General features: G+C 47.4%; 1 protein-coding gene across 7 annotated transcripts in view; it reads right to left on the bottom strand.

Annotated features, from left to right (window-relative positions):
- ZNF609 (zinc finger protein 609) overlaps positions 1 to 24,637 on the bottom strand; it is a 1,443,811-nt gene that overhangs the window by 13,572 nt on the left and 1,405,602 nt on the right. For 6 of the 7 annotated variants that reach the window (XM_069624676.1, XM_069624675.1, XM_069624674.1 and 3 more), the window contains exon 9: positions 23,145 to 23,214. In XM_069624676.1, the coding sequence (XP_069480777.1) occupies positions 23,145 to 23,214 (70 nt within the window). Of the gene's footprint in view, positions 1 to 23,135; positions 23,215 to 24,637 lie in introns of all 7 variants that reach the window. The other variant, XM_069624677.1, reaches the window with a different exon arrangement.

A 24,637-nucleotide genomic window follows, 5' to 3' on the forward strand; every position in this document is an offset into this window, starting at 1 on the left:
TTAACCATCCTGGATATATAAAAACAGAGAGCCCTTTTTGGTTGCAGTCTATGTAGCCTGTCCTCCTCCTTTCCCCGATGAGGTGGCGGGTAGAATGTTGGTGAGGTAATTTTTTGTGATAAATGGAATTAAGAAGGTTTTACCCTGAAAGTGACTGTTTTTATAGAATATGGTATGAGGAGGCTTGCAAGAAAGAGCCTGCAACTCCCTTACCCTGCGGGCTGATCTTATTGCGATAAGCAAACCGGTTTTTAATGTCAAGAGCCTTGAAGGGCACGAATGTAAAGGCTGAAATGGAATACATGTCAAAAAGAGGTCATGGTGGGTAAACATTAGTAAGGCCCTTCAAAAATTGGACAATCAAAAGGGATCTTAAATATGAATTCTTCTCCGAGGAGTGTTTGAAAATGGAAAGCACTGCTAGGTAGCCCTTAAATAGTTTGGATAGCACCATAGGTGTGTCAAATAGAAATGGATCCACATTCTTATTCTGGCACCAGTTGCTGAACGTATTCAAACGGCAATGGCACAAAGATTTAGTTGCTAGCCTTGTGGCTGAAAGCAAAATCTCCATTATGTCATCCGTGAGGTCCCAATCCTTTTATCTCAGCCTATCAGAAACCATGCATAAAGGCTGAGTGTCTTGACCTCTGAATGGAGAACCTGACCTTCCCTCTTGCAAGAGATGATGTTCTCTTTGTGGAAGACGTATTGGAGAGAAGATGACAAGTCCAGAAGGTTTGGGTACCATGAACTCGTAGCCCAATCCGGAGCAATTAGGATCATGGATTTCCCAAACTTTCTCAACCTCCTGATCACATGAGGAATGACGGGACTGGAGGAAATGCATACAGGAGTAGAAACTTCCAGTACACCAGGAACGCTTCTCCTAGAGTTCCTCTTGGGGGAAATTCCCTGGAGTACTTTTTTCACTTCCGGTTGACACCGGTCGCAAACATATCTACTTGAGAGGTTCCCCAAAGGGTGAAGATCTCTTGAAGGACTTCCTGAGCTAGTTACCACTTGTGTGAGACTGTGCGCTGCCTGCTCAGAGCAGACGCCGTCGTGTTCTACTCTCCGGCTAGGTGAACTGCCGACAGAGATTCCATCTCGTATTGCCCAGAACCAGCGCTGCATTGCCTTTGTTCACAGTGATAGTGACCCTACACCACCTCTCTTGTTGAGATATTACATGGCCACTGTGCTGCCCGTTATTATCAGGACATTTCTTTCCCCCATACAGAGGGCAGGAAGGCCTTCAGCGCTAGTCTGATCGCCCCGAGCTCCAAATGATAATACGTAGTTTGGACTCCGATGGAGACCAACGACTGCTGACTGTTAGATCATTAGTGTGGGCTCCTCACCCCGTGAGTGAGGTGTCCGTCACTACCATTATATCCGGCCATGGTTGCCAAAAAGATTCTCCCTTGAGAATGTTGTCTTTGCAAGCCCACCGCAGAAGGTACGGACAACTCTGCCCGACACTTGCAGCTGGTCCGACATCATTCCTGACCATTGGGACCATGGAGTCCTGAGAGCCCATTGAACGGATCTCATTCTCAAGCGTGCCTCTGGCACCAGGAAAATGCAGGATGCCATGAGACCGAGCAACTTCAGAAAATCAAAGGCCGGAAAATGCTGAGCATTCTGGAATTTTGTTACCATCTGCAGAACGTGTTGAGCTTTCACCTCGGGTGGCAAAGCTTTTCCTGAGGAAGTATCCAGGACTGTTCCAATAAATTTGGGTCCTTGTGATGGCATCACATGGGACTTCTTATAATTGAGGGAGAAGCCCAGTCTGTGGAGGGAGTGGCAGGTTATGATCAGATGTTCCTGGGCTTGCTCGGGTGAACAAGCCTTGATCAGCCAATCATCCAGGTAAGGGTAGATGTGAATCCCCCTCCCCTTTCATGAGACTTGCTGCCACCACCGCCATCAACTTGGTGAAAACCCTGGGGGCGGAGGTCAGCCCGAATGGCAGAACTCAAAACTGATAATGAGAACAGCAAACCTCAGGTACTTTGTGCTTGAGATGGATTGGCACATGAAAGTAAGCACTGTGAAGGTCCAATGATACCAACCAGTCTTGGAGTTGGAGACCCTGAAGGATCTGAGAAAGTGTAACCATCTTGCACTTGTCCTTCCTGAGGAACCTGTTCAATTTTATCAAGTCCAAGATGGGTCAAGATCCTCCGTCCTTTTAGGGGATTAGAAAATATGGGGAGTACCAACCCTTGGTTCCTCTCCGCTATAGGTACATGTTCTATTGCACCTTTCTCTAGCAGGGTCAAAATTTCCAGCACAAGAAGCGGATCTGGAATTTTGACAGAGTTGTATCATGGTGGATGATCCTGAGGCCTTTTTTTCAAAAGGAAAGCAGTAACCTTGGGCTACCACTTCAGGTGCCCATGCATCTGAAGTAATTCCCTGCCATTCGTTCAGATACTGAGAAAGTCTGCCTTCCACCGGGGTCTTGTGGGTCAAGGCCTCAGAGTGGCTTAGAGGCGGCTGAGGGTAAGTATGTTGCTGCTGGGCCTGATTTAACACCGCTTTCTCGTCCACCACGAGGGAATCTTTTCTGGACCCCTCAGTCCGGCTTGTCCTAGTCCGAAGAGTAGAAACGAAATAACTTACCCCTCCAGGAAGATGAGTCTGAATAGGGTTGTTGAGGTTGTCTAATGGCGCTAAGGAATTTAGCAACCGCTGTGAGGGCTGCAGCTTCTCCAAACTTTCATCCGCCTTGCTGCCAAACAACCTTGAGCCGTCATGGGGCATGTTGAGCAGTCTTGCCTGCACATCTGGTGCAAAGCCTGACATCCTCAACCACGCAAATCTGTGTAATACTGTGCTAGCAGCCATGGATCTGTTGATGCGGTCTGCAGTATCCAAACCTGAGTGGAGACATTCACTCATTGCCTCTTTACCATCTTTAATGATCGCCAGGAAGCCGTCTCTTTCATCACCTTCTGGGATGTGTTCAGCCGTCATAGCGAGACAGTGTGCAAGTCGCATTAGTGGATTTCAGGCCATACTGCCTGCAGTGAAAATTTTACTTGCCCAGGCATCTACTCTCTTGTCATCCCTGTCAGGGGGGATGGAAGGATAAGCTGATTGTTTGGTTGACATAGCTGCCTGAACTACCAAGCTTTCAGGAGTGGGATGCTTGGTAAGGTATTCCGGGTCACTGCTGGAAGGCCTGTACTTCCTTGCAAAGTTTTTGTTAACTGCAGCCGCAGTTTACAGGGTTTCCCAATTAGCAGAGACAATTTTCTGCAGGGCCATGTGGAATGGTAAAATCTCATCTTGGACCAGGGTCATCAGAAAGACGTCTGTCATGTCATTTTACCTTTCTCATCTGCTTTCTGTAAGATGAGTCTGTGCGTTCAGAGGGGTCAGGTCTGCCAAACTCTAGTTCTGGCGAGGTATCTAAGCCACTAGCTGACCGGAGATTATAATACAAATCTCTCAGTCTTTATTAGTTTGAAATAAATTCTCCTGGCACATTGAGGGTGCCAAACTGCAGACACAAAGGTGAACCCTCATCAGAGGGTTGGTCCTCCTCATAAGTTTCAGACAGACTTAAAGTAGTCTTTTTTAGGTACAGGTTTATAAATCCTGTCTTGAACCAACGGCTTTGACAATGTCGAAGTAGGCTTCGAAAATGGCACCGGTTTACTCTGCATCGACAGCTCTGACTCCAACCGAGTCGGAAAAGTCATCGAGACCTTCGACGCTTTGTGCTTTTTTCATCAGAACCAAAGTAGGACTCGGCACTCGACTCGTCGACACTCTCAGCGACTTCTCGTCAGATCGAAAACTTTTGACGTAACGCCGGCTTTGAGCTCGGCTTCGAAATTGTAGCCTTCGACTTACCTTTGTCGTCCCTCAGAGCGACTGGGGCATGGCTCTTTTGCATTTCTTTCGAGGGGGGGTAGGCTGCATTCTCGAACATTCGCAACATCTGTGTACGAAATGCATCCCACTTTGCTGGGGAATCGGTCTTCGTAAGGCATCCAATTACCTCTGTGGAGGAATCACTTGAGGTTACAGGAGACTTATGGTGTCTCTTTGCGTTCTTAGAAGACGAAGATTGCCGCAATCTACTCTTCGATCAGGACCTTTTTGACTTTGTGCCGGGAAGAGTCTCTCCACTCACTTGTCTTTTTCTCCCACTTCGAAGATGACTTTGATGCTAACCTCCCCACCGCCAGTTTACCTCTACGCTCCCTGAGAGATTTCTCGGTCATGGCCTGACAGGACCCACAGCCATCGGTATGCTGCCCGGAACCCAGACACCACAGGCAGACGTGGTGAGGATCCGTAACATTTTCGACCCGCAGTCGTGGCAAAACGGAACTGAAGCCAACATGCGCTGCATGCGCCATTTATGCTGATGATGACGTTGGTCAGCGGAGGCCTTCCAGAGACATCGGCTCGACTACAATGCATACAGCGCCCTCGGTCAAAAAATAATAATCTGAAGCAGTGAAGCTGCAGAGATAGATTATCATAAAATGAGGCATAGTTGGGAAGACAATCCATTTAAATGGGGCTTGCACCAGATTCTAACAGCTTGCGTAAGATTGTTGCAGCTTGCATCAGTCATTTTGGAGAGTAATACTGGATTGGTCCAGGGCACTGAGGCTTAACACACGTGCCTGAACTGTCCCCCAAATCTGGAGGAGGAAGGTTCAGCAACTGGGCTTCAACTAGCTTATCTGATAGCCCAGGTGGCTCTATGGCCAGAGTGGCCAGTGGATGTGCCGGTATTGGCTATGCCTGAGGCAAGGGAGGAGAAGCGACTGTAGCAGGTTTTGGAAGGTGGTCTATAATTAGGCCCTTGAAAAAGGCAGTCATGGCCTGAGCCCTCATGAGAGAATGAATTGCTTGAAGAAACAATCTTCGCACTCAGCCTGGGAGGTAGAGGCCCGAAGCCGGAGTCCAAACGGCTGCTTATGATGATGATGCTGGGATCCATTTAGCCGGCTGTGAAGGGTGCCAACGCTGAAGCATACCGAGTTGTCTGGGTCAGCATTGGAGACCAAGCCAACCTTAGTGTACATGAACTCCTCTGCACAGTCAGAGGCAAAGATGCTGGCCTAGTTGGAGCATCAGACTCCACCTCCTGAGGGGAGTCACTCAAATACTATATGGATGATACTTAATGATCAAAATGGCGCTCATACCAGCAGGCTCTGAGCCCGTCACCAAATGTTTCTTGCTCTCAAGGATGAGTCCCAGTAACCAGCATATTGGTTTGGTAAAGAGTTGTGAAACTAAGAAAAAAGGCAAAGAGTGACGCTGATCTTCCGGCCACGTATGCGTGGAAAAAGGGGGTGTTGACGGTGGACGTGACCTGCAGATGTTGAAGCCCCGCTTTGCATATGTGCTGTATGAGTTGTGTGCGCGCCATCCATATTTTGAATCAGTAACATCATTTTACCAATAGAGTCTTCAATGTAGCTGACCTTTATGTATAGCTTTGTATCATCAGAATATTATTGTATAGAGAACTCTGGGTCCATGAGGAGAATGCCTAGATGCTCCATATAAAGGTTGAATATAACAGGCAGCACACTGGACCCCTGAAAGACCCATATCTGATTGGAAGGCACAGGAACTTACCCTTCGGAACCAGATGGTGCCTCATAGGAAGAAAGTGAACCATTCAAGTAAGGTGTTTGTAAATCCAATTCATGTGGCTAGAGGTGCGAGTAGTGTTTTATCATGAACGGAGGCGAAAGCTGCTTAACAGTCAATTGGGATCTTGAGAGATAGAATCCTGTAGGCCATGATGCGTAATTCTCCCTTCAAAGACTTTCACTAGGAAGAAGAGCTGTGTGATCCTACAATAATAATAGAGGTCACATGGTACCAGATTTGCTTTTTTTGGGAGTTGACATATTAACCGTATTTTTTGTGCCACAGGGAAGGTCACTTGTGAGAGACGCACTAAAGATTTTCTTAAGGGGTGCGAGTACTTACCCTTGGAGTGGCTCGATGAGAGGCAGGGAGGCTGTTGCCCTCGAATGTGCTGGGTTTGAAGGTTGAGAAAATAACGACTGGGTTTTTGAGGGCATGAATTTTGGCCAACACAACACTGCAGATGGCATTACAGTTTGTGTCTCCTGATATTTGAGTTTGTCAATTCTTTATGCCGTCTTCTTTTCCGCTGATTGCAGAAATTATTGCTGTAGAGTATGCTTTATTTTGCATATTTTATGAGGTGGCTGTGCAGCTGTTTGCCAAAGAAATAGGATTTAAACCATGATGGCCCCAATATTTCTTTTTAAAATATGGCCCGCTTCACAGACTTTATTTACATTTATCTGATCGCCTTTGAAAAGGTTATCAAATTCAGGGTCTTGCTTACGAGGCCAATACTTTTACACTTTTAATTTCCAATACCAGAAAGTATACTTCTTGTAACCCATGTTTCCATACAACCTTTCTTTGCTCTGTACTATCCTGAGACCATTACATGAAGTAGGAGGGTTCTTAGCTAGTTTGCATTAATGGCATTTCCCCAACCATAAGCAGAGAAAAACATCAGAAAAGAAAGTGAAATATCATGAAAACCAACTGATACATTCCAAGATGGCCGCTACACCTTAAGAAGGGGCGTGCGGTGTGCTCCGGCCAACTTTCTGGAAATCAAGGCAGCAGCGCCATCCCACTGTCATCAGAGCATAGCAGATTGAAACTGAAAGACCCCAGGCACCCCAGAGAGGACAGGCGTGCCTATTATAGCATTGGAGACCGCACGCAGATAAAGGAGTTAGCACTGTTGGGGGCGTGGCCCAACGGATCATGCTTTTGGAACGGGGAAGGAGGGCATGACGTGCAGTAATTTCAGTCAAAGTGCACACGCCCACAGAGCTTGTAAGGCCCCAATGGTAGTGTGCACACCAGCTCTTCCAGTGTAGCACGTCCCTATTGCTCGGGACTCCAGAAAAAGAATTGAGGGTGGAAGGGGCACAGACATAGTACAAGCAATAAAAGGAATAGTGGTGGGGCAGCAACCTATAAGTTATAAGTTACTCACCGTAGTGAGTTAGTCCTCTTTCCTCCATACTGCATGGGTGTCCCTTCCAAGGGACCGGAGACAGAACCTTTTTCACCAGAAAAAAAACCTTCTTCCCCTTTAAAGTTAGAGGCGCGCAGGGGTTCGGCCCAGGGAGCATGCGCTGCCCTGAATCCGCCCTCCAGCGCCACACCTCAGTCCCCATTGATGCGTTGACAATAGATTTAACATTGCCCAATGACACCAGTATTATTAGCGGGGAGGATGGTGAGATGTATGGAGGAAAGCACACTAAGCACATTAGTCACTACGGTAAGTAACTCATTACTCTTACGTCCCGTCCCCTTTCCTCCATACTGCATGGGCGATTACAACTGAATGTAGACCCAGGGTGGAGAGGAGAGCCTCCTCAAGCATGTAGGTTTCTGAGAACGGCCTGTCCGAAAGCCACATCCGATCAAGAGCCGGCATCCAAATAGTAATGCTTGCAGAAAGCTGAGGGAGAGGCCCAAGTGGCCGCCCTGCTTATGACTTGCCAAGGGACATGGCGCTGGAATGCGATGGCCGTTGCCTTGGCCCTGACTGCATGGGCGTGCATGATGGCCGGAAGCGGCTTGTGCTGGCTCTCGTACGCTTCTTTGATGGCTGAGATCATCCAGCGGGATATGGAGGCCTGATAGCCTGGTCTTGCGCCTCTGAAAGTGACAAACAGGGCGTCTGACTTGTGGAAAGCAGATGGAACCTTGGGCAGAAATGCTGGCTGTGACCGCGGACTACTTTGTCCCTGTGAAAGGTAGTATATGGTTCTGAGGCGACTCTACGAGCCGATGTAAGGCCAACTAGTAAGGCCGTCTTGATGGTGACCAGCCTGATGTCAGCTGAAACGATTTGTGCACCAGGGCGCCCAAGACAATGTTGAGGTCCCACAAGGGGTGCAGCCTCTTAACGGGCAGGTAGAGCCTTGCGTGCCCTGTCAAATGTTTGACGATGGGATTGGAGTTCCTGTAAACTCTGATGGCTGCAAGGTATGTACAGCAGGTGTCCACCTGCACACCAGAGTAGGCGAGGTGCACCGAGGAGGAGAGCACGTTGTCCAAGGTAAATAAATGCCAGGGGGTCGATTTCCTTGGAGTCTGCCCAGTGGTAGAATCTGGTCTATTTACTTTTATACTGGGCCCTGGTAGCTTTGCTCCCTGCGCCCTGTATGATTTCCAAATCAGCCTGGGAGAGGCTGAGGTGTTGCAGCATTACCTGCTCAGGTACCACGCTGTAAGGGCTAGTTTCTCTGGTGCGGGTGGATGACCCTGTCCCCTTGCTGCGCCAGAAGATGTGTTAGCCTCGTCAGGAGGTCAATCAGAGGCATCTCCGAGAAGCTGAGCAGCTCCAAAAACCATGGCCTGGCCGGCCCCAATGGAGCTATTAGAATGATGTTGAGTTGGGGAGACTCCTTGATCTTGCAAATCACTGAATTAGCGGTCAGGGCGGAAAGGCGTAAGCCCTCATGCCGTTCCACTGAAGCCGAAATGCATCACCCAGGGATACGGGGTCCTGTCCCTGCCAAGAGGCGAACTGAGGGCACTTCTTGTTGTGCCAGGTGGCAAAGTGATCCACCTGGGGATGGCCCCACCTGTTGAAGATCTCTTGAATAACAAGGCCGTTTAACTGCCACTCGTAATTGTCAGCTACCAACATGCTAAGCCTGTCCGCCTCCAGGACGGATTCCCCCGGGAGGTGGATTGCCGTGAGGATGATGTCGTTTTCCAGAGCCCACTCCCACATGCTGATTGCCAATCTGCACAGAGGAGGGGATCTGGTGCCTCCCTGCTTGTTGACATAGTACATGCCGGTCAAGTTGTCTGTCTGGATGAGGACAAACTTGCCCCTGAGAAGTGGTAGGAATGCTCTGAGCGCTAGCCAGATAGCGCTCAGCTCTAACCAATAGATGTGGTATTCCTGCTCCTGTCGGGTCCAGGTGCCGTGGACCGGGAGATCGTCCAGGGTGGCTCCCCAGCCATCGAGTGAGGAGTCTGTGGTAATGGTGGCCTGCAGGGTGGGCGGCTAAAAGGGCTCGCCCGTCCATAGGTTGCAGTCCCTGGACCACCATGTTAGGTCCGGGTAGAGAGATGGAGGAACGTTGATCATCTCGGATTGAGAGCCCCGCTCCTGATTCCATGAGGCCGCGAAGTGCAGCTGAATCCTCCTCATCCTCAATCTCATGTGTGCAACGGCTAATAAGACTGCCGCCAATAGACCCAGGAGATGCTGGTACCAGCATGCCGAGGCCACCTCTCTGCTGAGGAAGTGGGTGGTGGCCCTCTTGATGGCCAAGATCTTGTCCTCCGATGGAAATACCTTCTCGTCGCACGTGTCCCAGATGAGGCCCAAGAACGTCAGAGTCTGCGTAGGCTGCAGCTGCGACTTCTTGAGATGAGCGAGAAGCCCAGATCGTGCAGTGTGTTCATAAGGGCACAGGAAGAGTGGTGAACCGCTTCCAGGGATGTATCCCCGACGAGCCAGTCGTCGAGGTATGGGCAGATGTGGAGGGCCTGCGCTCTGAGGAGGGCAGCCACCGTATTCATGAGCCTGGTAAAGACCCTGGGGACCGAATTGAGGCCAAAAGGAAGGATCTTGCATTGAAAATGGAAGCCCATGATCCTGAACTGTAGGAAAGAACGATGGGGCTGCCAAATCGGGATGTGTAGGTACGCGTCCTTCGGATCCAGGGAGCACATATAGTCTCCCTTGCACAATGTCTCTGCTATAAAAGCTGGCATAACCATCTTGAATTTCTGAAGGGGTAAGGCGAGGTTGAGGATGGAAAGGACCAGCACAACTCTCAGGCCCTCCTGGTGGTTCTTCTGAATGGCGAAAATCTTGGATTAAAAGCCTACACCTCACTGGGAGGCTGGGACTTCCTCCACTGCCTGGCTTTCTACGAGCGACCGGATCTCTGCTAGTAGAGTTGCTGTCCCAACCTGAGGGAGAGGAGGAAGGAGAGGCTGGGATAGGTAGACTGTACCCTGTGGATGCTACAGAGAGGATCCAGGGGTCTGCGAAATTCTGGCGCCAGAAATGTGCATGGGGAGTAAGCCTGTCCCCCAGTGGAGACACATGGACCCGAAGGGGCGTGTCATGCCTATCCCTCTGAGGCTGTCATTGTCGAGGGGGACGGGAAAAAGCCCTTACACCCCCCACCCCTCCTTTTGTTGCTTGCGCGGGTTCTGAGATGGCGAGCAGTCGGGCTGCCTGGATCTCCGTTCGTGGAAGCCCCGGAACCCTCCATACGTACACCCCCTGTTGGAGCGCTGCTGTGACTGGGTGTACGACTTGGGTGTGGTCTTTGTCAAGATGGATAAGGACTTGGCCGTTTGTGAGCTGTTTCTTGTTCAGCTCTTCGTCCGTGTTGAGTGGAAGAGGACGCCCCCCCTCTCGAAAGGTAGATCTATTATGCGTCCCTGGGCATCCAGGTTGAATTTCGTGGCCCAGAGCCAGGCTATCCTTAGTACGTCCGTGGCGATACAGGTGGCACTGCCAGAGGTCTCGATATGGGCCACAGTGTATTCCATGAGGTCATGCGCCACCAGCTTGGCCTCAAAACATGATTGGCTCTGCGAAGGGAGTTCTGGGAGGAAGTTCGCTATTACCCGCCATAATCTCTGGTTAGCGGCAGCCAGCATGGCATCAGCGTTGGCCTGACGAAGATGCAGACACGCGTGGGAATAGAGTTTCTTGCTGTACGCCTCCACGATCGTCCTCCTCCTCCGTGTCCTCCTCCTCCGTGTCCTCCGGATCAGGAGGATCCTGCAGAGGTGGAGGAGTAGCTGGAGCCGGAGGCTGGGGCACAGGGACCGCAGCTGTGGGCTGAGGAGGTGGCGGCAGAGGCTGGCACGGAACTGCCTGAGGAGGGGGCTGGGGAGCCGGGACCAGCGGCTGCGCCGGGGGCGCCGGCACTTGTGGTGCCGCTAGCATAGTCAGGACTTCTTCCCTGATGGCGTCCTTGAGGATAACCCCCATTTAAGGCGACTTCATGAGATTGAGGAACCTCTCGAAGAACCCCTCTTCACTGGTCTGAGGGGGGATAGGGGGTACTGACGGGGTAGCCGGAGGCTGCTGGAGCCGCTGCATACCCTGCGTGTATGGACGTAGTGGGAGGCTGCCCTGCACACAAGGATAGGCTGTCGGCCACGTACCTGGTTGGGGCCAGTCCCACCTCGACGCTCATTCTTTGCCAAACTCCTGGAATAGCGTCGGACGGGTGCCTTTGTCTGGCGCGGTGACCATCTTGTCGAGCTGCCTGCCACGTGGCTGCAACGAGTTGCTCGGCTCGCTGGGCCCAGTCTCCTCCAGGACTCTTGTATGTGAATCACAAGGTGTTAGGGAGAATTCTCGTTTTGGGCTGAATTTCCTAACCTAGTGAGTCCCCCAGCAGCTTTGCTGGATTTCTGGAGTTTGTTTTTTTTTCTCATGCCAAGAGTGAGACTCTTTCTCCCACTCTTGGACATGATTTATGGTGTTCCTTTGACTATTAAAGTGTTTTGTGGGCTATGGGGTCCTTTACTCCATAGGGTCTCATGTGTTTTTACTATGTGTGTTACACAGCACCCTCCATGCAGTGACACAGGGGTGTCATAGTGACACCCCACCATAGACTCCAAACCCTGGGACTGACTACTGTCTCCCAGGGCATGTAAAGTCACCATTGGCTTTACTAGTCTCAAATTATGAACAGAAACCAGTACAAACCATCATATTGTGGACGTACTGGTCGGGGCAATTCGATTGCCCCGGGGTCTGTTAGTCGAGGGGGCACGTCTCCGTCCCCCCTGATTGAGTTTTGGCTGGTGGCAGTGGATACTACTTTTTATATTTGACCGAGAATATATCCCTATGGGATTTTCCCATTGTTCGAGGCTACCAACTTTAATTATTTAATTCTCATAGCCTCGAACATACCGCCGGTTTATTTATTTAATATTAATTCGCCGGTTGGTATTTTTTGCCAGGACTCGATTCTAAAATGGCGTTTGTGTTCTCTTCTGTGACTCCAACCCAAGTCAAGCCCTTTGTTCCACTTCTGGCGGGCTTCTCCACAGAAGCCTCCAAAAGTGGTGCCACTCTGTCTGGGTACCACAGGGGGTGAGGGAGGGGGTTTAGGCACCCTGGACTAAGTCACCTTGGTAACTCAAGTCGCACTCTTGTGTGATTGGCCCAAGTGGTGAGCCGGCCGGCTCACCACTTAGCATGTTTGATTGACAGCTAGGCTGAGTGAATGGGGGTGTGCTGCATAAAAGCAGGGCTTTGGGGACTGGAACTTCAGAAGTCGCCACAGGACCTGAGAATCCGACGAGGGAGAAGCTGAGCCGACCTGCTACGACGACACCACGGGTGGAGCCCTGCGGAACCGACTCACCACTTCCCGACGACAGAGAAGATCTCCCTGCTGGAGAGTCTTCTTCCCCTGACTGGTGGGCACAACCAGTTTACCTTCTTTTTCTCGCATCCCAGGACGTCTTGTGGTCGAATTGCCCGTGCCAAGCACCTCGGCAACCGGATAGCCTCTTACCACTGGACCACGAACAAAAGGACCACTCCTTTTAACTGAGAACCCCGCGGCTGGTTTCTACCCTGGCAGTGCAACGGACTCCTGTCTTCCTCCCCGCCGAGATCCTCTCTTCCCCCGGACGAAGCACCGACTTGCATCCGCTGCCAGGAACAACTGCCCCCGCTGGAGTATTCTCACCACTTTAAGGTACTGTGTCCGCCAGGCCTCCCTTTCTGAAGATTGCTACAAGGTAATAATAATCCCTTAACCTTCTGGACTGGGCTGGCCGCCTTGACCATCTAACTGGTCCCCTTTCTTTTGGTCCAACTCTTTCTGAACCTTTGAGACTTTTGTGCACTTTTTAACCGTGTGACCTTGGACACATTTCGTTCTGATCCTCTTAAAGTGGATCCAGCTTTCTGAACTCTAACTTCACGGTTTGACTCTGCCTTCCTCTCTTGCTGTGTTCTTGTGAAAGTGTTGGGAGGGAGATCTTAAAACAAATTATTAGAGTGCCATCTGCGTTAAGCGCTCACCGCTGTCTGAAAATAAGTGGAGCTTTACTTAAGACTTGTCTAATATTCTTTTAAGGGAGTGTATATCTTTTAGTAACCGTGTTTTTGAACTGCTTAATATTAGTGCCTGTGTGTTTTATTAGATGTGGTTTTAAATAAATAATTATATCTCTTTTACACCAAGCTCTGGTCAGTGTTTGCTTGTTCTACTATGTTCTTTTGACCTATTGTGAATACTCTGAATACTGCCCAACTCTTCTTGAGGGAAGTCCGACTGCTCAGCCACAGCTACCAAGTGAATCTGTGTGGTACAGACTGCTACCAAGTGGGTTTACTGCCAAACACCTGTAGTCTTAAATCTTTTGCAGTGGTCCCAGAGGGAACTGCACAGGTTTCTGCCTAACACAAGGCCTACCCTGCTCCTCGGGCCTAGGCCCGGTAGGTGTGACACCCTCGACCCGGGGTCAGTAGAGCTGCGTTTAGGCCCCCCCTCAGACGTATTGCCGGTACTAGGGCGTAGTCGTTCGGCCATATTGCCAGTACCAGCGCGAATCCCCTCATATGACAATCCGGTACAAGAACCTTCCGGTCCCTCAACACTCCCACCGGGAGGATACAAGGATCACTCAGCCCAGTAGCTGAAGCAGTACTCGGTGCACGTGCTGGTACAAGGACCTGAACCATCTCTCCCACGCGGGAGTGCGCTTGGGAAGGAGTCTCCTTTGAGGGGTGCGATGGAAAACAGTGTACGTTCCTTGGGCCGGGCTCAGTGTTTCCCGAAGTTCTTGAGGTCCTCTGGAGGAGACTTTTGGAAGAGCTCCCTCCACCTGGCTAGTCTGTTCTTCAGCCCTTTCAATGACAGCAAGCCACACGCTGAACAAGCTTGCCAACCGTGGTCTGAGCAAAGGTAACGTAGGCAGAGGGCGTGGGGGTCTGAAGTTGGGAAGAGCCTGCTGCACCTTGTGGAAGTCGACATGCGTCGGGGGGAGCGTGGCGCCTGAGGACAGAGTACCTGAATGATAAAAAGACGAAGAGAAGAAGTATCCGCGCGTGGAATTACATGGCCGAATGCCAAACCCAGGAGCCCTGGTGAATTCCGCCCGTTCCAGTCGGTGCTGAAAAGGGGACTAGGGTGTGGCGCCAGAGTCAGGGCAGCGCATGCTCCCTGGGCCGCACCCCCTCGCGCCTCTACATTTAAAGGGGAAGAAGGTTTTTTCTAGTGAAAAAGGTTCAGTCTCCCATCTCTTGGAAGGGACGCCAATGCAGTGTGGAGGGACGGGACGTAAGTATCCTACGCACCCGAAACAGACTGGGCAGAACTACTGACGAAAACTTCAACAAGTAAGGATAACTTTAACATTGGGTCGGAGGTGGACACTAGCTGGCTTATACAGTCTAACACGCACTTGGGCAATAATTTCCCAACCTACAGAAGTTAATAGAATAATCACTGGCTGTGAAGGCTCAGCATGCTTTACAGCACATGCCGAGGGGGGAAAAAGCTCACCCAGCTGGGGACCACCAAGAACCCCCAGAGTTTGTTTGTTTTATTATTTATAATGCGCGAGCGTACCCAAAGGTATCAGGGCGCAGCATTTACAAGAATTTTCAAAGCTTAGTTGCAGTCATCATAGAATATACATAAGGACAATGAAGTAAACCAATGTTCTATCCAAAGCAGCAGTGAGGTAGACAGGCATTATATACATGTAAACAGGTAGGCACACGTGGTTGCAGTGTGTGCGGGTAGCGCAGCATTTAGTTGTCCTAGTGGGCCTCCGTTTGCAGCCATGAAACTACCTTAGAACAGAAGTTCTGGTAGGGCAGGTCCATTCTGATATTTGGAGGTAGGGAGTTCCACAGTTTGGCTGCTTTCACCCAGAAGTGGTTCCCCCTATGGTGGCACATTTGTAGTTGGGAACGGATAGGCAATCTTTATATGCAGTTCGAACGGGTCTTAACGAGGACTGTCTGTGGAATCTATTGATCAGGTATGTTGGGGCAGCATTGTTAAGAGATTTATGGGCGAGTGATGCTGTTTGTAAAAGAATGTTATCTTTAGTGGAAAGCCAGTTGTTCTGTTGGCTGATTCCTGTAATATGTTCTCTTCTAGAGATGCCCAGAGCTGCTCTGAGAGCGTTGTTCTGGAGAGTTTGTATCTTGCTGGTGGTGGCCTTGGACAATCCCAGGTAGAGGGTGTTACAGTAGTCTAGGCTAGGGGTGTCACGGTATTAGTTTTATGACGGTACAATAACCTTCTTGCCAAATGACGGTATATCATGGTTATCGCGGTATAGCAGGTGGAGTTAACTAATCTTAACAAATATTTTCTAAAAGGTCTAAAAGATTTATCATCACAAACAAAACCAGGCACCCAGGGCCAGAATTGGGCTTTTCAACATACTTTCCACTGAAATGCCACCCCTTGCTTCCACCAAACACACGTGTGGAGAGGAGAGGCGGAGGGGAGCCCTGCTGCGACTGGCAAAGCAAACTGAATAGCTTTTCTTAAGTGGTCATTTTGGCTTTTAGCCCCCCCCACTGGCTACTGGTGAAGATGAACATGTTGCTATCTTGATAACCTGCATGCCGCAGATCAATGGAGTCTGATGGTAGTATATGCTTGTGCGCATACACACACATGCACACACGCACTCTCTCTTTACATTACAGCCTTCAGTTTACTTGCGGGCCAAAAGGTGTTCAATAATCACGGACATGTTACACTTTGGCATGGCAGCAGAGAATACCCACAGAGATGAGTACATTTCGCACTGTGACTTATTATATGTAAATTCAATGATGGAACCAGGGAAATCCCCCATTGTCATATGTTTAGAAAACATTATCCATTATAAATATATAAACCCCAAACCGCCAACCCAAAGTAAACACTTTTCCTTCTTGGCACTGTATTTATTCTTCCTATTGCTAACATATTGATTTTGTGTCAGGCACGTGTGGTTTATGGAATGGCATTAAAAACTGCTCCAACTGAAACTACTTGGCAGACGGCACATCCAACAGTGCAAGACCAAGACTGCGCAGCACTTGCTTACTGCAGCCTTTCCAAATCAGATTGAAAAGCACACTTAACGGTATGAACGGTATACCGATATAAACAATGTGACGGTTAATATTGTTCAATTAAGTGGTTCACGGTATCTTTAACGGTATACCGTAATACCGTTACATCCCTAGTCTAGGCGGGACAATATTAGGGCTCTAGCGAGTGTAAGGCAGCTAGTGCCCGACAGAAATGGTTTGGCTGCGCGGATTAATTTGCATGTGTATGCCGTGGAGAATGCCAGGGAGCTCACTTGTCTTTTAAAGGAAAAATTGGAATCCAAGTAGAATCCCAATGTTTTGACCTCCTTTCCGACTGTGATGTTGTTCCCGTCAATCATAAAGGAATTGCAGGCCGGGCCCAGTTTCCTTAGGCTGGATGTGGTACCTAGGATGATAAGCTCTGTTTTATCATCATTCTGGCATAGTCCATGAGTGGCCATCCATGCCTGGATGATGGTGATGTATACCCTATTTAGCAAGGCCAAATCCTTTCCATAATCTCCAGAAAGCGGAAGGAAGATCTGGGTATCATCTGCATAGTTAGTGTAGGTGATACCGAGATGATCCAAATCATCGAAAAGGGGCTTGGTAAATATGTTATACAATGTGGGCGAGACACAGGAGCCCTGTGGTACACCACATGTGATGGGCACAGGGTCTGCTGCAGCAGTGGCGGAGAAGACCCTCATGGTTCAGCAATTAAGGAATGATGTGATCCAGGTGATGGCCTCAGTAGAGAAGTGCGCTGAAGAGTGGATGTGTGAGCATAGGACAGAATGATCGACCAAATCGAAAGCTCCAGATAAGTTGAGGAGGGGTAGGGCAGCTTGTCCATTGTCTCAGAGCGTGTCGAGCTGAGCTTTTAAGTCAATGAGTGCGGTTTCAGTCCCGTGTTGAGGACGGAACCCTGATTGTCTGGATACTAAGGGGTGGTGGTCTTCCAAGTTCTTCTGTATTCGTACATAGGCGACCGCGTCCAGGATTTTTAGTAGGAATGGAACAGTCGTTATGGGTCGATAATGTGGGTGTGGCTGGGTCAAGTGTAGGTTTTTTCAGTAGGGGACGTACCCAAGATTGTTTTAAGTTGGTGTGGATGGAGTCAGTGGCGAAGCAGGCGTTGGTCAGTTTCGTAATGAAAGGGGAGAGGTCACGGGCAGCGTATTTGATAAGCTGTGCTCGGCACAGATCTCCCTGGCAATTGGATGGTTTCAAGGACAGGATGATTTTTTCAACTACAAATGTATTGACTTTGGAGAACTTGAAGCGGGTGGTATCTGTGGGCGTGAGCCTGTCTTGAATTATTGGAGGGAGAGTGACATTAAGGGAAGCTTTTTTGCTGGAGATTTTACTTTGGAGGGTCGCGATCTTATTTGCTAAGGCAAATTGAATTTCTGAGCACCAGTCATCTTTGGTACAGGTGTCAGGGGGTTTCTAGAGAAGAGTTCTTTCATGTTGGATTTTGCTTCGCATATGCGAGAGTCAAAGGAGGTTCGTTGAGCCATATAAATTTCTTTTTGGTAGAGTGCGGCTATTTTGGAAAGTTTCAGTTTGTTCGCGACTGAAAGGGATTTTTACCAAGTGGCCTTGCAATTTCTTTTCTGCTGCCTAAGGTTCTTGAGGAATGGTGTGTACCATTTGTTGAGGTGTGTTTTTGGTTTGCTTGGTCTGAGTTTGAGGGGGGCGATAAGGTCCAGCGAGGTGGCCATAATCTTGTTGTATTCTTCGACCATGGTGTCAGGGTCAAGGTTGTCAGGGAGTATGTTGAGTGTGGGGAGTAGGTTCGGCATGAGTCTTTCTACTGTCATATTCTTCTGGTTTCTAGTGAGGGTAGGTGGGGCCCTAATGGTAGGCAAGGGTGGAGGTCTGTCAGTAGAAAGCATGAATGATACCAGATGGTGGTCAGTCCAGGCTAGGGGTGAGATATATTTGCTTGGCAGTTGTAATCGGCTACCCAGCCGCTCCAAAAGCTGTGGGCACTGGGACAGGCAACAACTCTTGCTCGAGATACAGCGACATTCACCCCAGGTGAGGAACCAAGAGGCCTGGGACCAGAGATGGCGGCCTCTAAAGAGGATTTTGCAACAAGCTTCCAAGAATTCCAGGAGAAGTTCCAGGCCTCATTTCAGCTACAGTTAACCGGCTTCACTATGGAAATTTGGCAATGATCTGACTTCAGCCAGGACATTGCTTCCGTGGGTGAGAGTCGATTCCAAAATATGGGCTTTACAAGAACTGGCACGAGAAAGCAAACAATTAGATATCGCACTTGAAGAGCTGGCCAGGGTAACACGCAATTTAGAACTGCATTGCGAAAACCTAGAGAACAGATCTTGACGCTATAATATTCGCTTAAGAAATTTGCCGGAGTAGATATTGGACTCGGACTTGAAGGACACGGTAACTCATATTTTAGCAGATTTAATCCTGGGCGAGGAGCTTTCACACAGTTATATTGGAACTTTTCTATAGACCTGGCCAGAAAAGAAACTACCCTGGGGCTTGTTCACGTGGCATTTTGGCAGCTTGTACCTCGTACTCGCAAAAGTAGTTGATTTTAAGGAAGGCACAGCATTATCTACAATCACTTGCAATGGGAATGAGATCCAACTTTTTCAGGACCTCTCTCAGATCACTATCCAGAAACGACGGGAGATGCAGCCGGTGGTCCGAACACTGCAATCACGAGGGATCAAATATAAGTGGACCTTCCCTTTTGGTCTCATCTTCTCACTAGACGGTAGACAGCACAGGATCACCTCACGAGAAGCAGACATGGCTTTGTTACAAATAGAAAAGGAGGACGGGGAACGCCCTTCTGAAGTTGTAAATGATTGTCTGGCTCAACAATTTAAATCATGGGAGTGATCAACTTCAACACGTCGTGGGAAGAAGGAGATCTCGAAAAACGTCAAGAGGACTGGAAAGTGTGACTCAGAGGACCCATCACTAAACCACCAGAATTAAGAGGCTTTAACCAAGAAAGATGGCAGTCAAAGAACAAGTTAAACAATGTACTAAAGATGAAAGCGAGAGGGAGAATGAGAGGCACACAACAACATGGAACTCATCTGTCCAGGTAACAGATGTGGGTACCAATATACCCTGCATGTTAGTGGACTGACGGCCGGGGCTTAGTGCTCCATGTCATGTTAGGTACTGCGACTCACACCAGGGGAAATGGATAAGGGACAAAGTGGGAGTTAGGGGGGGATATGTGGGTAGGAGGAAGCTGGATATTAGGGGGGATAGGGGAGTCAATGCATGGTATCAGAGTAATTTTAAAAACTGCAACATTATTACCATCTCTTGATCCAATGTCATCAATATTATATTGGGACTATTCAAGTTTTTAACATAATTATTAGAGGCCTGAATATGCTGGTCACATGCAGAAAACTAGACACACTCTTGGGGCGTTAGCAACCGACTTGGTGGCGCTCCAAGAAACGGACATATGTATTGCAGATAAATATAAACTTCTCATCCGTCGATATCTAGTGGTGCTACAGGCAAGTGCTACTGGGAAGTGCTACTGGGAAGTGCTACTGGGAAGGTTGCAAGGGTATTGATTGCAATTAGGCAGACTCCTCATATTAAAGTGCTCAGAACAAAAACCCATAAAGGGGGAGGCTATGTTTTTATCATTTTGGGTATTGTTCCAAAAAGAATACCAGTGGCTTCAATCTATGCTCCCAATACTGGCCAGCAAGGCTTTTTAAAATCAACCATCATATCACTTGAAGCTTTTAGTGAGGGGGGAAATAATTCTCCAAGGGAATTTAACCTTGGCTTGGGATCCCTTGCGGGATTGGAGTGCGGTCACCTGTTCAACGCAACCGCTACCGTCCAAATCACAAACAAAAATGTGCAAATCAGACCTTGGTAGATGTTTGGCCAACATTTAAAGGGTGCCACACACAGATATACCTTATATTCACATGTGCATAGGTGTTTTTCCCGCATTGATAATGCCTTGGTCTCAAAATCACTTCTTGGAATTGTTACTCAAATAACTTGTCAGGCAATTACACCTTCGGAACATGCACCTATAATTATAGATCTCAATATAGGAGTAATACAGAGGGTATGGGCGTGGCGATTTCCGAATGAAGTCTTACAAGACTCAGTATTGAAAGATAAAATAGAAAGCATGATTATTGAATTCTTTGAGTTCAACTTGATGCAGGAAATCTCTGCAGTAACATAGGACGCTTTCAAAGCGACCCTCTGTAGAGTCTTCATAGCAGAAGCGGCTTGTAGACGGAAACAGAAAATTGCTATGGAGATAGAATTGGAGCAAGAACTACAACAAATCATGGGGAAAATGGAAACTAATATAAGCCCTTGCATTGAAAAGCATATAGAACAGTGAAGGGTAAGTTAAACTTGCTTCAAGCAAAAAAAGCAGAAAAATCCGTGCTGCATCTTCGGCAGATATATTATGTTAAAGTAACACGGCAGATCGCTTACTCGCTAGACAACTACGCAAAAGAATAGTATCAAAGACCATCCAATCAATCTATTATCCAACATGAGGAATTGTAACAAAAACACCAAATAATGCAGTTTCATACCTTTTATTTGAATCTTTACCACTCAGATTGCCCAGACACAATCCAAGGTGACGTATCTTGAGGCAATCACTCTTCCGCGAATAGCGTTAGCGGACCAGCAACGCTTGGAGTGGGATATCACTTTAGAAGAAGTACTTAAGAGTCAAACTTTCTTCCCTCAAACAAATCACCAGGCCCAGATGGATTCCCTGCTCTGTTTTATATGATATATATGGAGGGTAGTTTTGTTCCTAAAATCAGACAAGGACCCTAGTAGATGCGGATCCTACCGTTCCATCGCACTAATTTAGATGCTAAAATCTACTCTAAAATTCTAGCTAACAGGATAGAACAGTTACTCCCCACAATTATACACACAGATCAATAGGGCTTCATAAAAGTCAGCCGAACTCACAACAACATTAGGCGCACATGCCATCTCCTAGTGAAGGTTGGGAAAAAGGGCATTACAGCTGCACTGTTGTTCAATTAATGTAGAAAAGGCCTTCAACCGGGTAGAGTGGTCGTTTCTTTAAGACCATGGCCAAGATGGGCTTTCGCCCGAAATGTATAGATAAAATAAAAGGTAAATTATAAGTTTCCGCTAGCTTGCTTATTGATTAGTGGACAACTCCCCCCATCGCACTCCAAAGGGGTACCAAACAGGGCTGCCCGATGTCGCACTTGTTTTATGCCATATGTTTGGAACCATTCCTTGCTAGGATCCGACAAACTGAAGATATTGTAGGAATAAGCTTCAGGGGGTATTGGGCATAAAATGATGGACTATACAGATGACATGTTGCTCGTCATATCTGATCCGGAAAGAACATTACCCACAGTAGAACGTGAATTATAGAAGTACGGCATGGTGGCAGGTTTGAAAATCAATCATTGTCCATTTTAAATATTTCTTTCTCCCCCCAAAGAAGTACACTTGCTGTGAACTCAAACTCGATTCGGCTGGGCACAAAATCATTAAACTATTGGGTGTCAACATAACCCCAGAAATAGCACGGATATATGAGGCAGTAAAGATGGTTATCTTCCCAAGGCGTGTCCCGGCCCCCTTTTTTAAAAAGCTTTGTAAAATAATATATGCTTTTGTGTGGAAAGACAAACCCCAAGGGTAGCTTATGAGGTGCTACCTACTTCCATTAACAAGGGCGGTCTGGGTCTCCCACATTTTCAGAAATGTTACCAAGGAGCGCAATTTCGAGTTGTGAAGGACTGGTGTGGACTAGATGTTGAGAAACAGTGCATACAGATGGAATGCACGCTAGGAGGTCCACAACTTGGTGAAATGTTATGGCTTCCCAAAAGGGATCGACTGCCCAATATCCCTAAGAACAGAATCACGAGCCTGGTCGAAGAAGTTTGGGATACTAAGGCAATGCAATATCTATTTATGACCTTTCCCTCACCCTTTATGCGGTTTTTCTTTAATCCCAGGTTTTCTCCAGTGTTTAATCATCTGACATTTACCAAATGGAAACAAGCAGACTGCATGAAATTGCGGGACATGTTTCAAGGCATAGATGCCAAGTCTTTTATCCAGCATTGGTTATTGGCCCCTCCAAACAAGCAGGCGGCATCTAGGGAGTTAACCACTAACGCTGGGAGAACAGATTACGGAAACAGAATGGGAGAGGCTATGGAAAGATCTTCCCAAATGTACTCGTTCTATCCAAAAAGAGAATGTTGGTACAAACGACTTACCCAATGGCATTATACCCCGGCCCGTTTGCATAAAATGAAGGCATCAACTTCGGATCAATGTTGGAGACAATGTGGCGCTATAGTGGGCATGTCTGGTGGAGTTGCCCGATATTGGTGGGATATTGGGCAGAAATTGATGTCAGTATGAAGCAAATATTTGGTACATCAACAACCCGCTTTATGAAGTCTAATGTATTGTTGATCTTCGAAACAGATATACAATTTGAAACAAAAAACGCAAAACGTTTGACATATTGCAATTGGCGGCTTTACTAGGCATAGCACAAAAGTGGAAATCTAAGGACCCCCCACAATTGGCCGATTGGCTATCCATAATTTGGAACTTCGTTGCACTGTAGTGGATTACATATATGATTTAAGGACATCAAATAAAATGTTCGCAGGACTGGGCAGAGGTGCTTAACTTTTTACAATCTGACTATAATATCTGACACTGCCCTAAACATCTTTGCATTCTTGCTATAGAGTGACTTAACACAACTCATTTGAACTATGCAGGGGGCTTGAGAGAAAGGGCGGGGGGGGGGGGGTGAATATCCAGTTGGGGTGGGAGAGGGGAGGAGGATCTGTTGTATTGTTCTATACGAAATGCCAATAAAATTATTTTTTTTAAAACAACTCATACAGCATTAATAATTCCTTAAGATTGTCAATATCAATTTAAAAAGACCTGTAGCATTAAGAGTTCTTACCGCTCTCACCTCCGGGGAGGAGGATATAACGAAGGAGCCGAACCCTGCTGGCTGGTCACCAGGGCAGTAGAAGAAAGACCTATAAAAAGAAAGTTGTGTTGTTTAAATAAAATCTTTATATGGTGCTCTAGGAACTTATTGGATCTAGACAAAAATAAACTTAAAATGTTTCCACTATGTTCGCCACAAGGCTCGTTTGAACTAAAAACTACTGTGCACCTAAATGAACCAGAAAACACTGTATGTTAAACCATTTTATGCAGCCTGACCACATATTCGACAAGATGGCAGTGCACTTTAGCAACTCTGAAACAGAAGGGATTGGAGGGAGATCAAGGGAACTATTTATACAGAATGGATCTTGAGGAACTGCAAGTGAAACAAATTTATCCAGCACATTTAAATTTGATTCTAGAAAGAAACTGCAACTTTCAAGCTCTATAACCCTTCTTATGTTTACGAGCTTATGCTTGATGGGCCGACAGCTGCTGCCGCCAACATGGATTGCAAATTACTTTGTTACAAATCCAAAATAAATGTGTGTTCATTACATTTACATCTATCAGGATGAACGAGTCATGGCACTAAAATATTTCCTATATATCCATCTGTTTTTAGATGGCCAGACTGATATTGGAAAAAAGCAACAATCAATCAACTCGTGCATTAGTATTGCAGGCTGATAACAGGCGTCTTCAAATTCTTTGCATAGGTCCCCATCTATTAACTGGGTATGGACTTGCCACTTCATTTAAAAGAAGCCATCATGTTACAATTTTAAGCAGGTGCCATCTTTAGATTCCAGTTTGAAAGTCTATTGTGTTTTGTATTTACTGTACCTCCAGGGGTGAGAGCAATACGGGGTGGGGGTGCATGTGAAGCAGTAACTGCTGCCAGTGCAAACTTACTTTAACAGGCAAGTATCGTTTTTACAGCATTGCATTATTGTAGATTTACATGCTTTGCATTTGTTTTCATATTGTGTATGAGCTCCCTGGGAGGATGTTGTGACAGTTTTTGGTTTTAAAGAATTACCTTAACCACCTTCTGAGTAGTTATGCAGTAAGTCTTGGCAAATGTTTGCATCAAACACAAAGTCCTACATATATTCTGCAGTAACGCATTAGCCAAGTGTGCAATTTTTTATTCCTTAGTTCCAGTATACAGTGGACTTGCTAGAGACAAACACGCAAAAATTATCCCTGATGATTTGACATTCTTGAATGCACTGTGAGATGCATCTATCTTAGCCAGCTATATTCAGAGCATTTTCCTTATGTCCTTCTTGAAAATCACTTTGTTTAATTAACCATTGGAATGAGAATTTTCTGAAATTAAATGGAGCTTCACATGGATATTAGTATATATTACATGTGTCTACTTCCAACCACTTGCCTTACTGAAAACTGCTCAGTCAGGCAAGCGTTTTTAAGCACTAAACTGTATTCAGAGGCAGTTAGTTTAGTTATTCTAGGCAGCAATTTCAATTGCAAATTTAACGT

Source organism: Ambystoma mexicanum, chromosome 11, assembly GCF_040938575.1.
Source record: "Ambystoma mexicanum isolate Mex_15411 chromosome 11, UKY_AmexF1_1, whole genome shotgun sequence".
Taxonomy (NCBI): Eukaryota; Metazoa; Chordata; class Amphibia; order Caudata; family Ambystomatidae; genus Ambystoma; species Ambystoma mexicanum.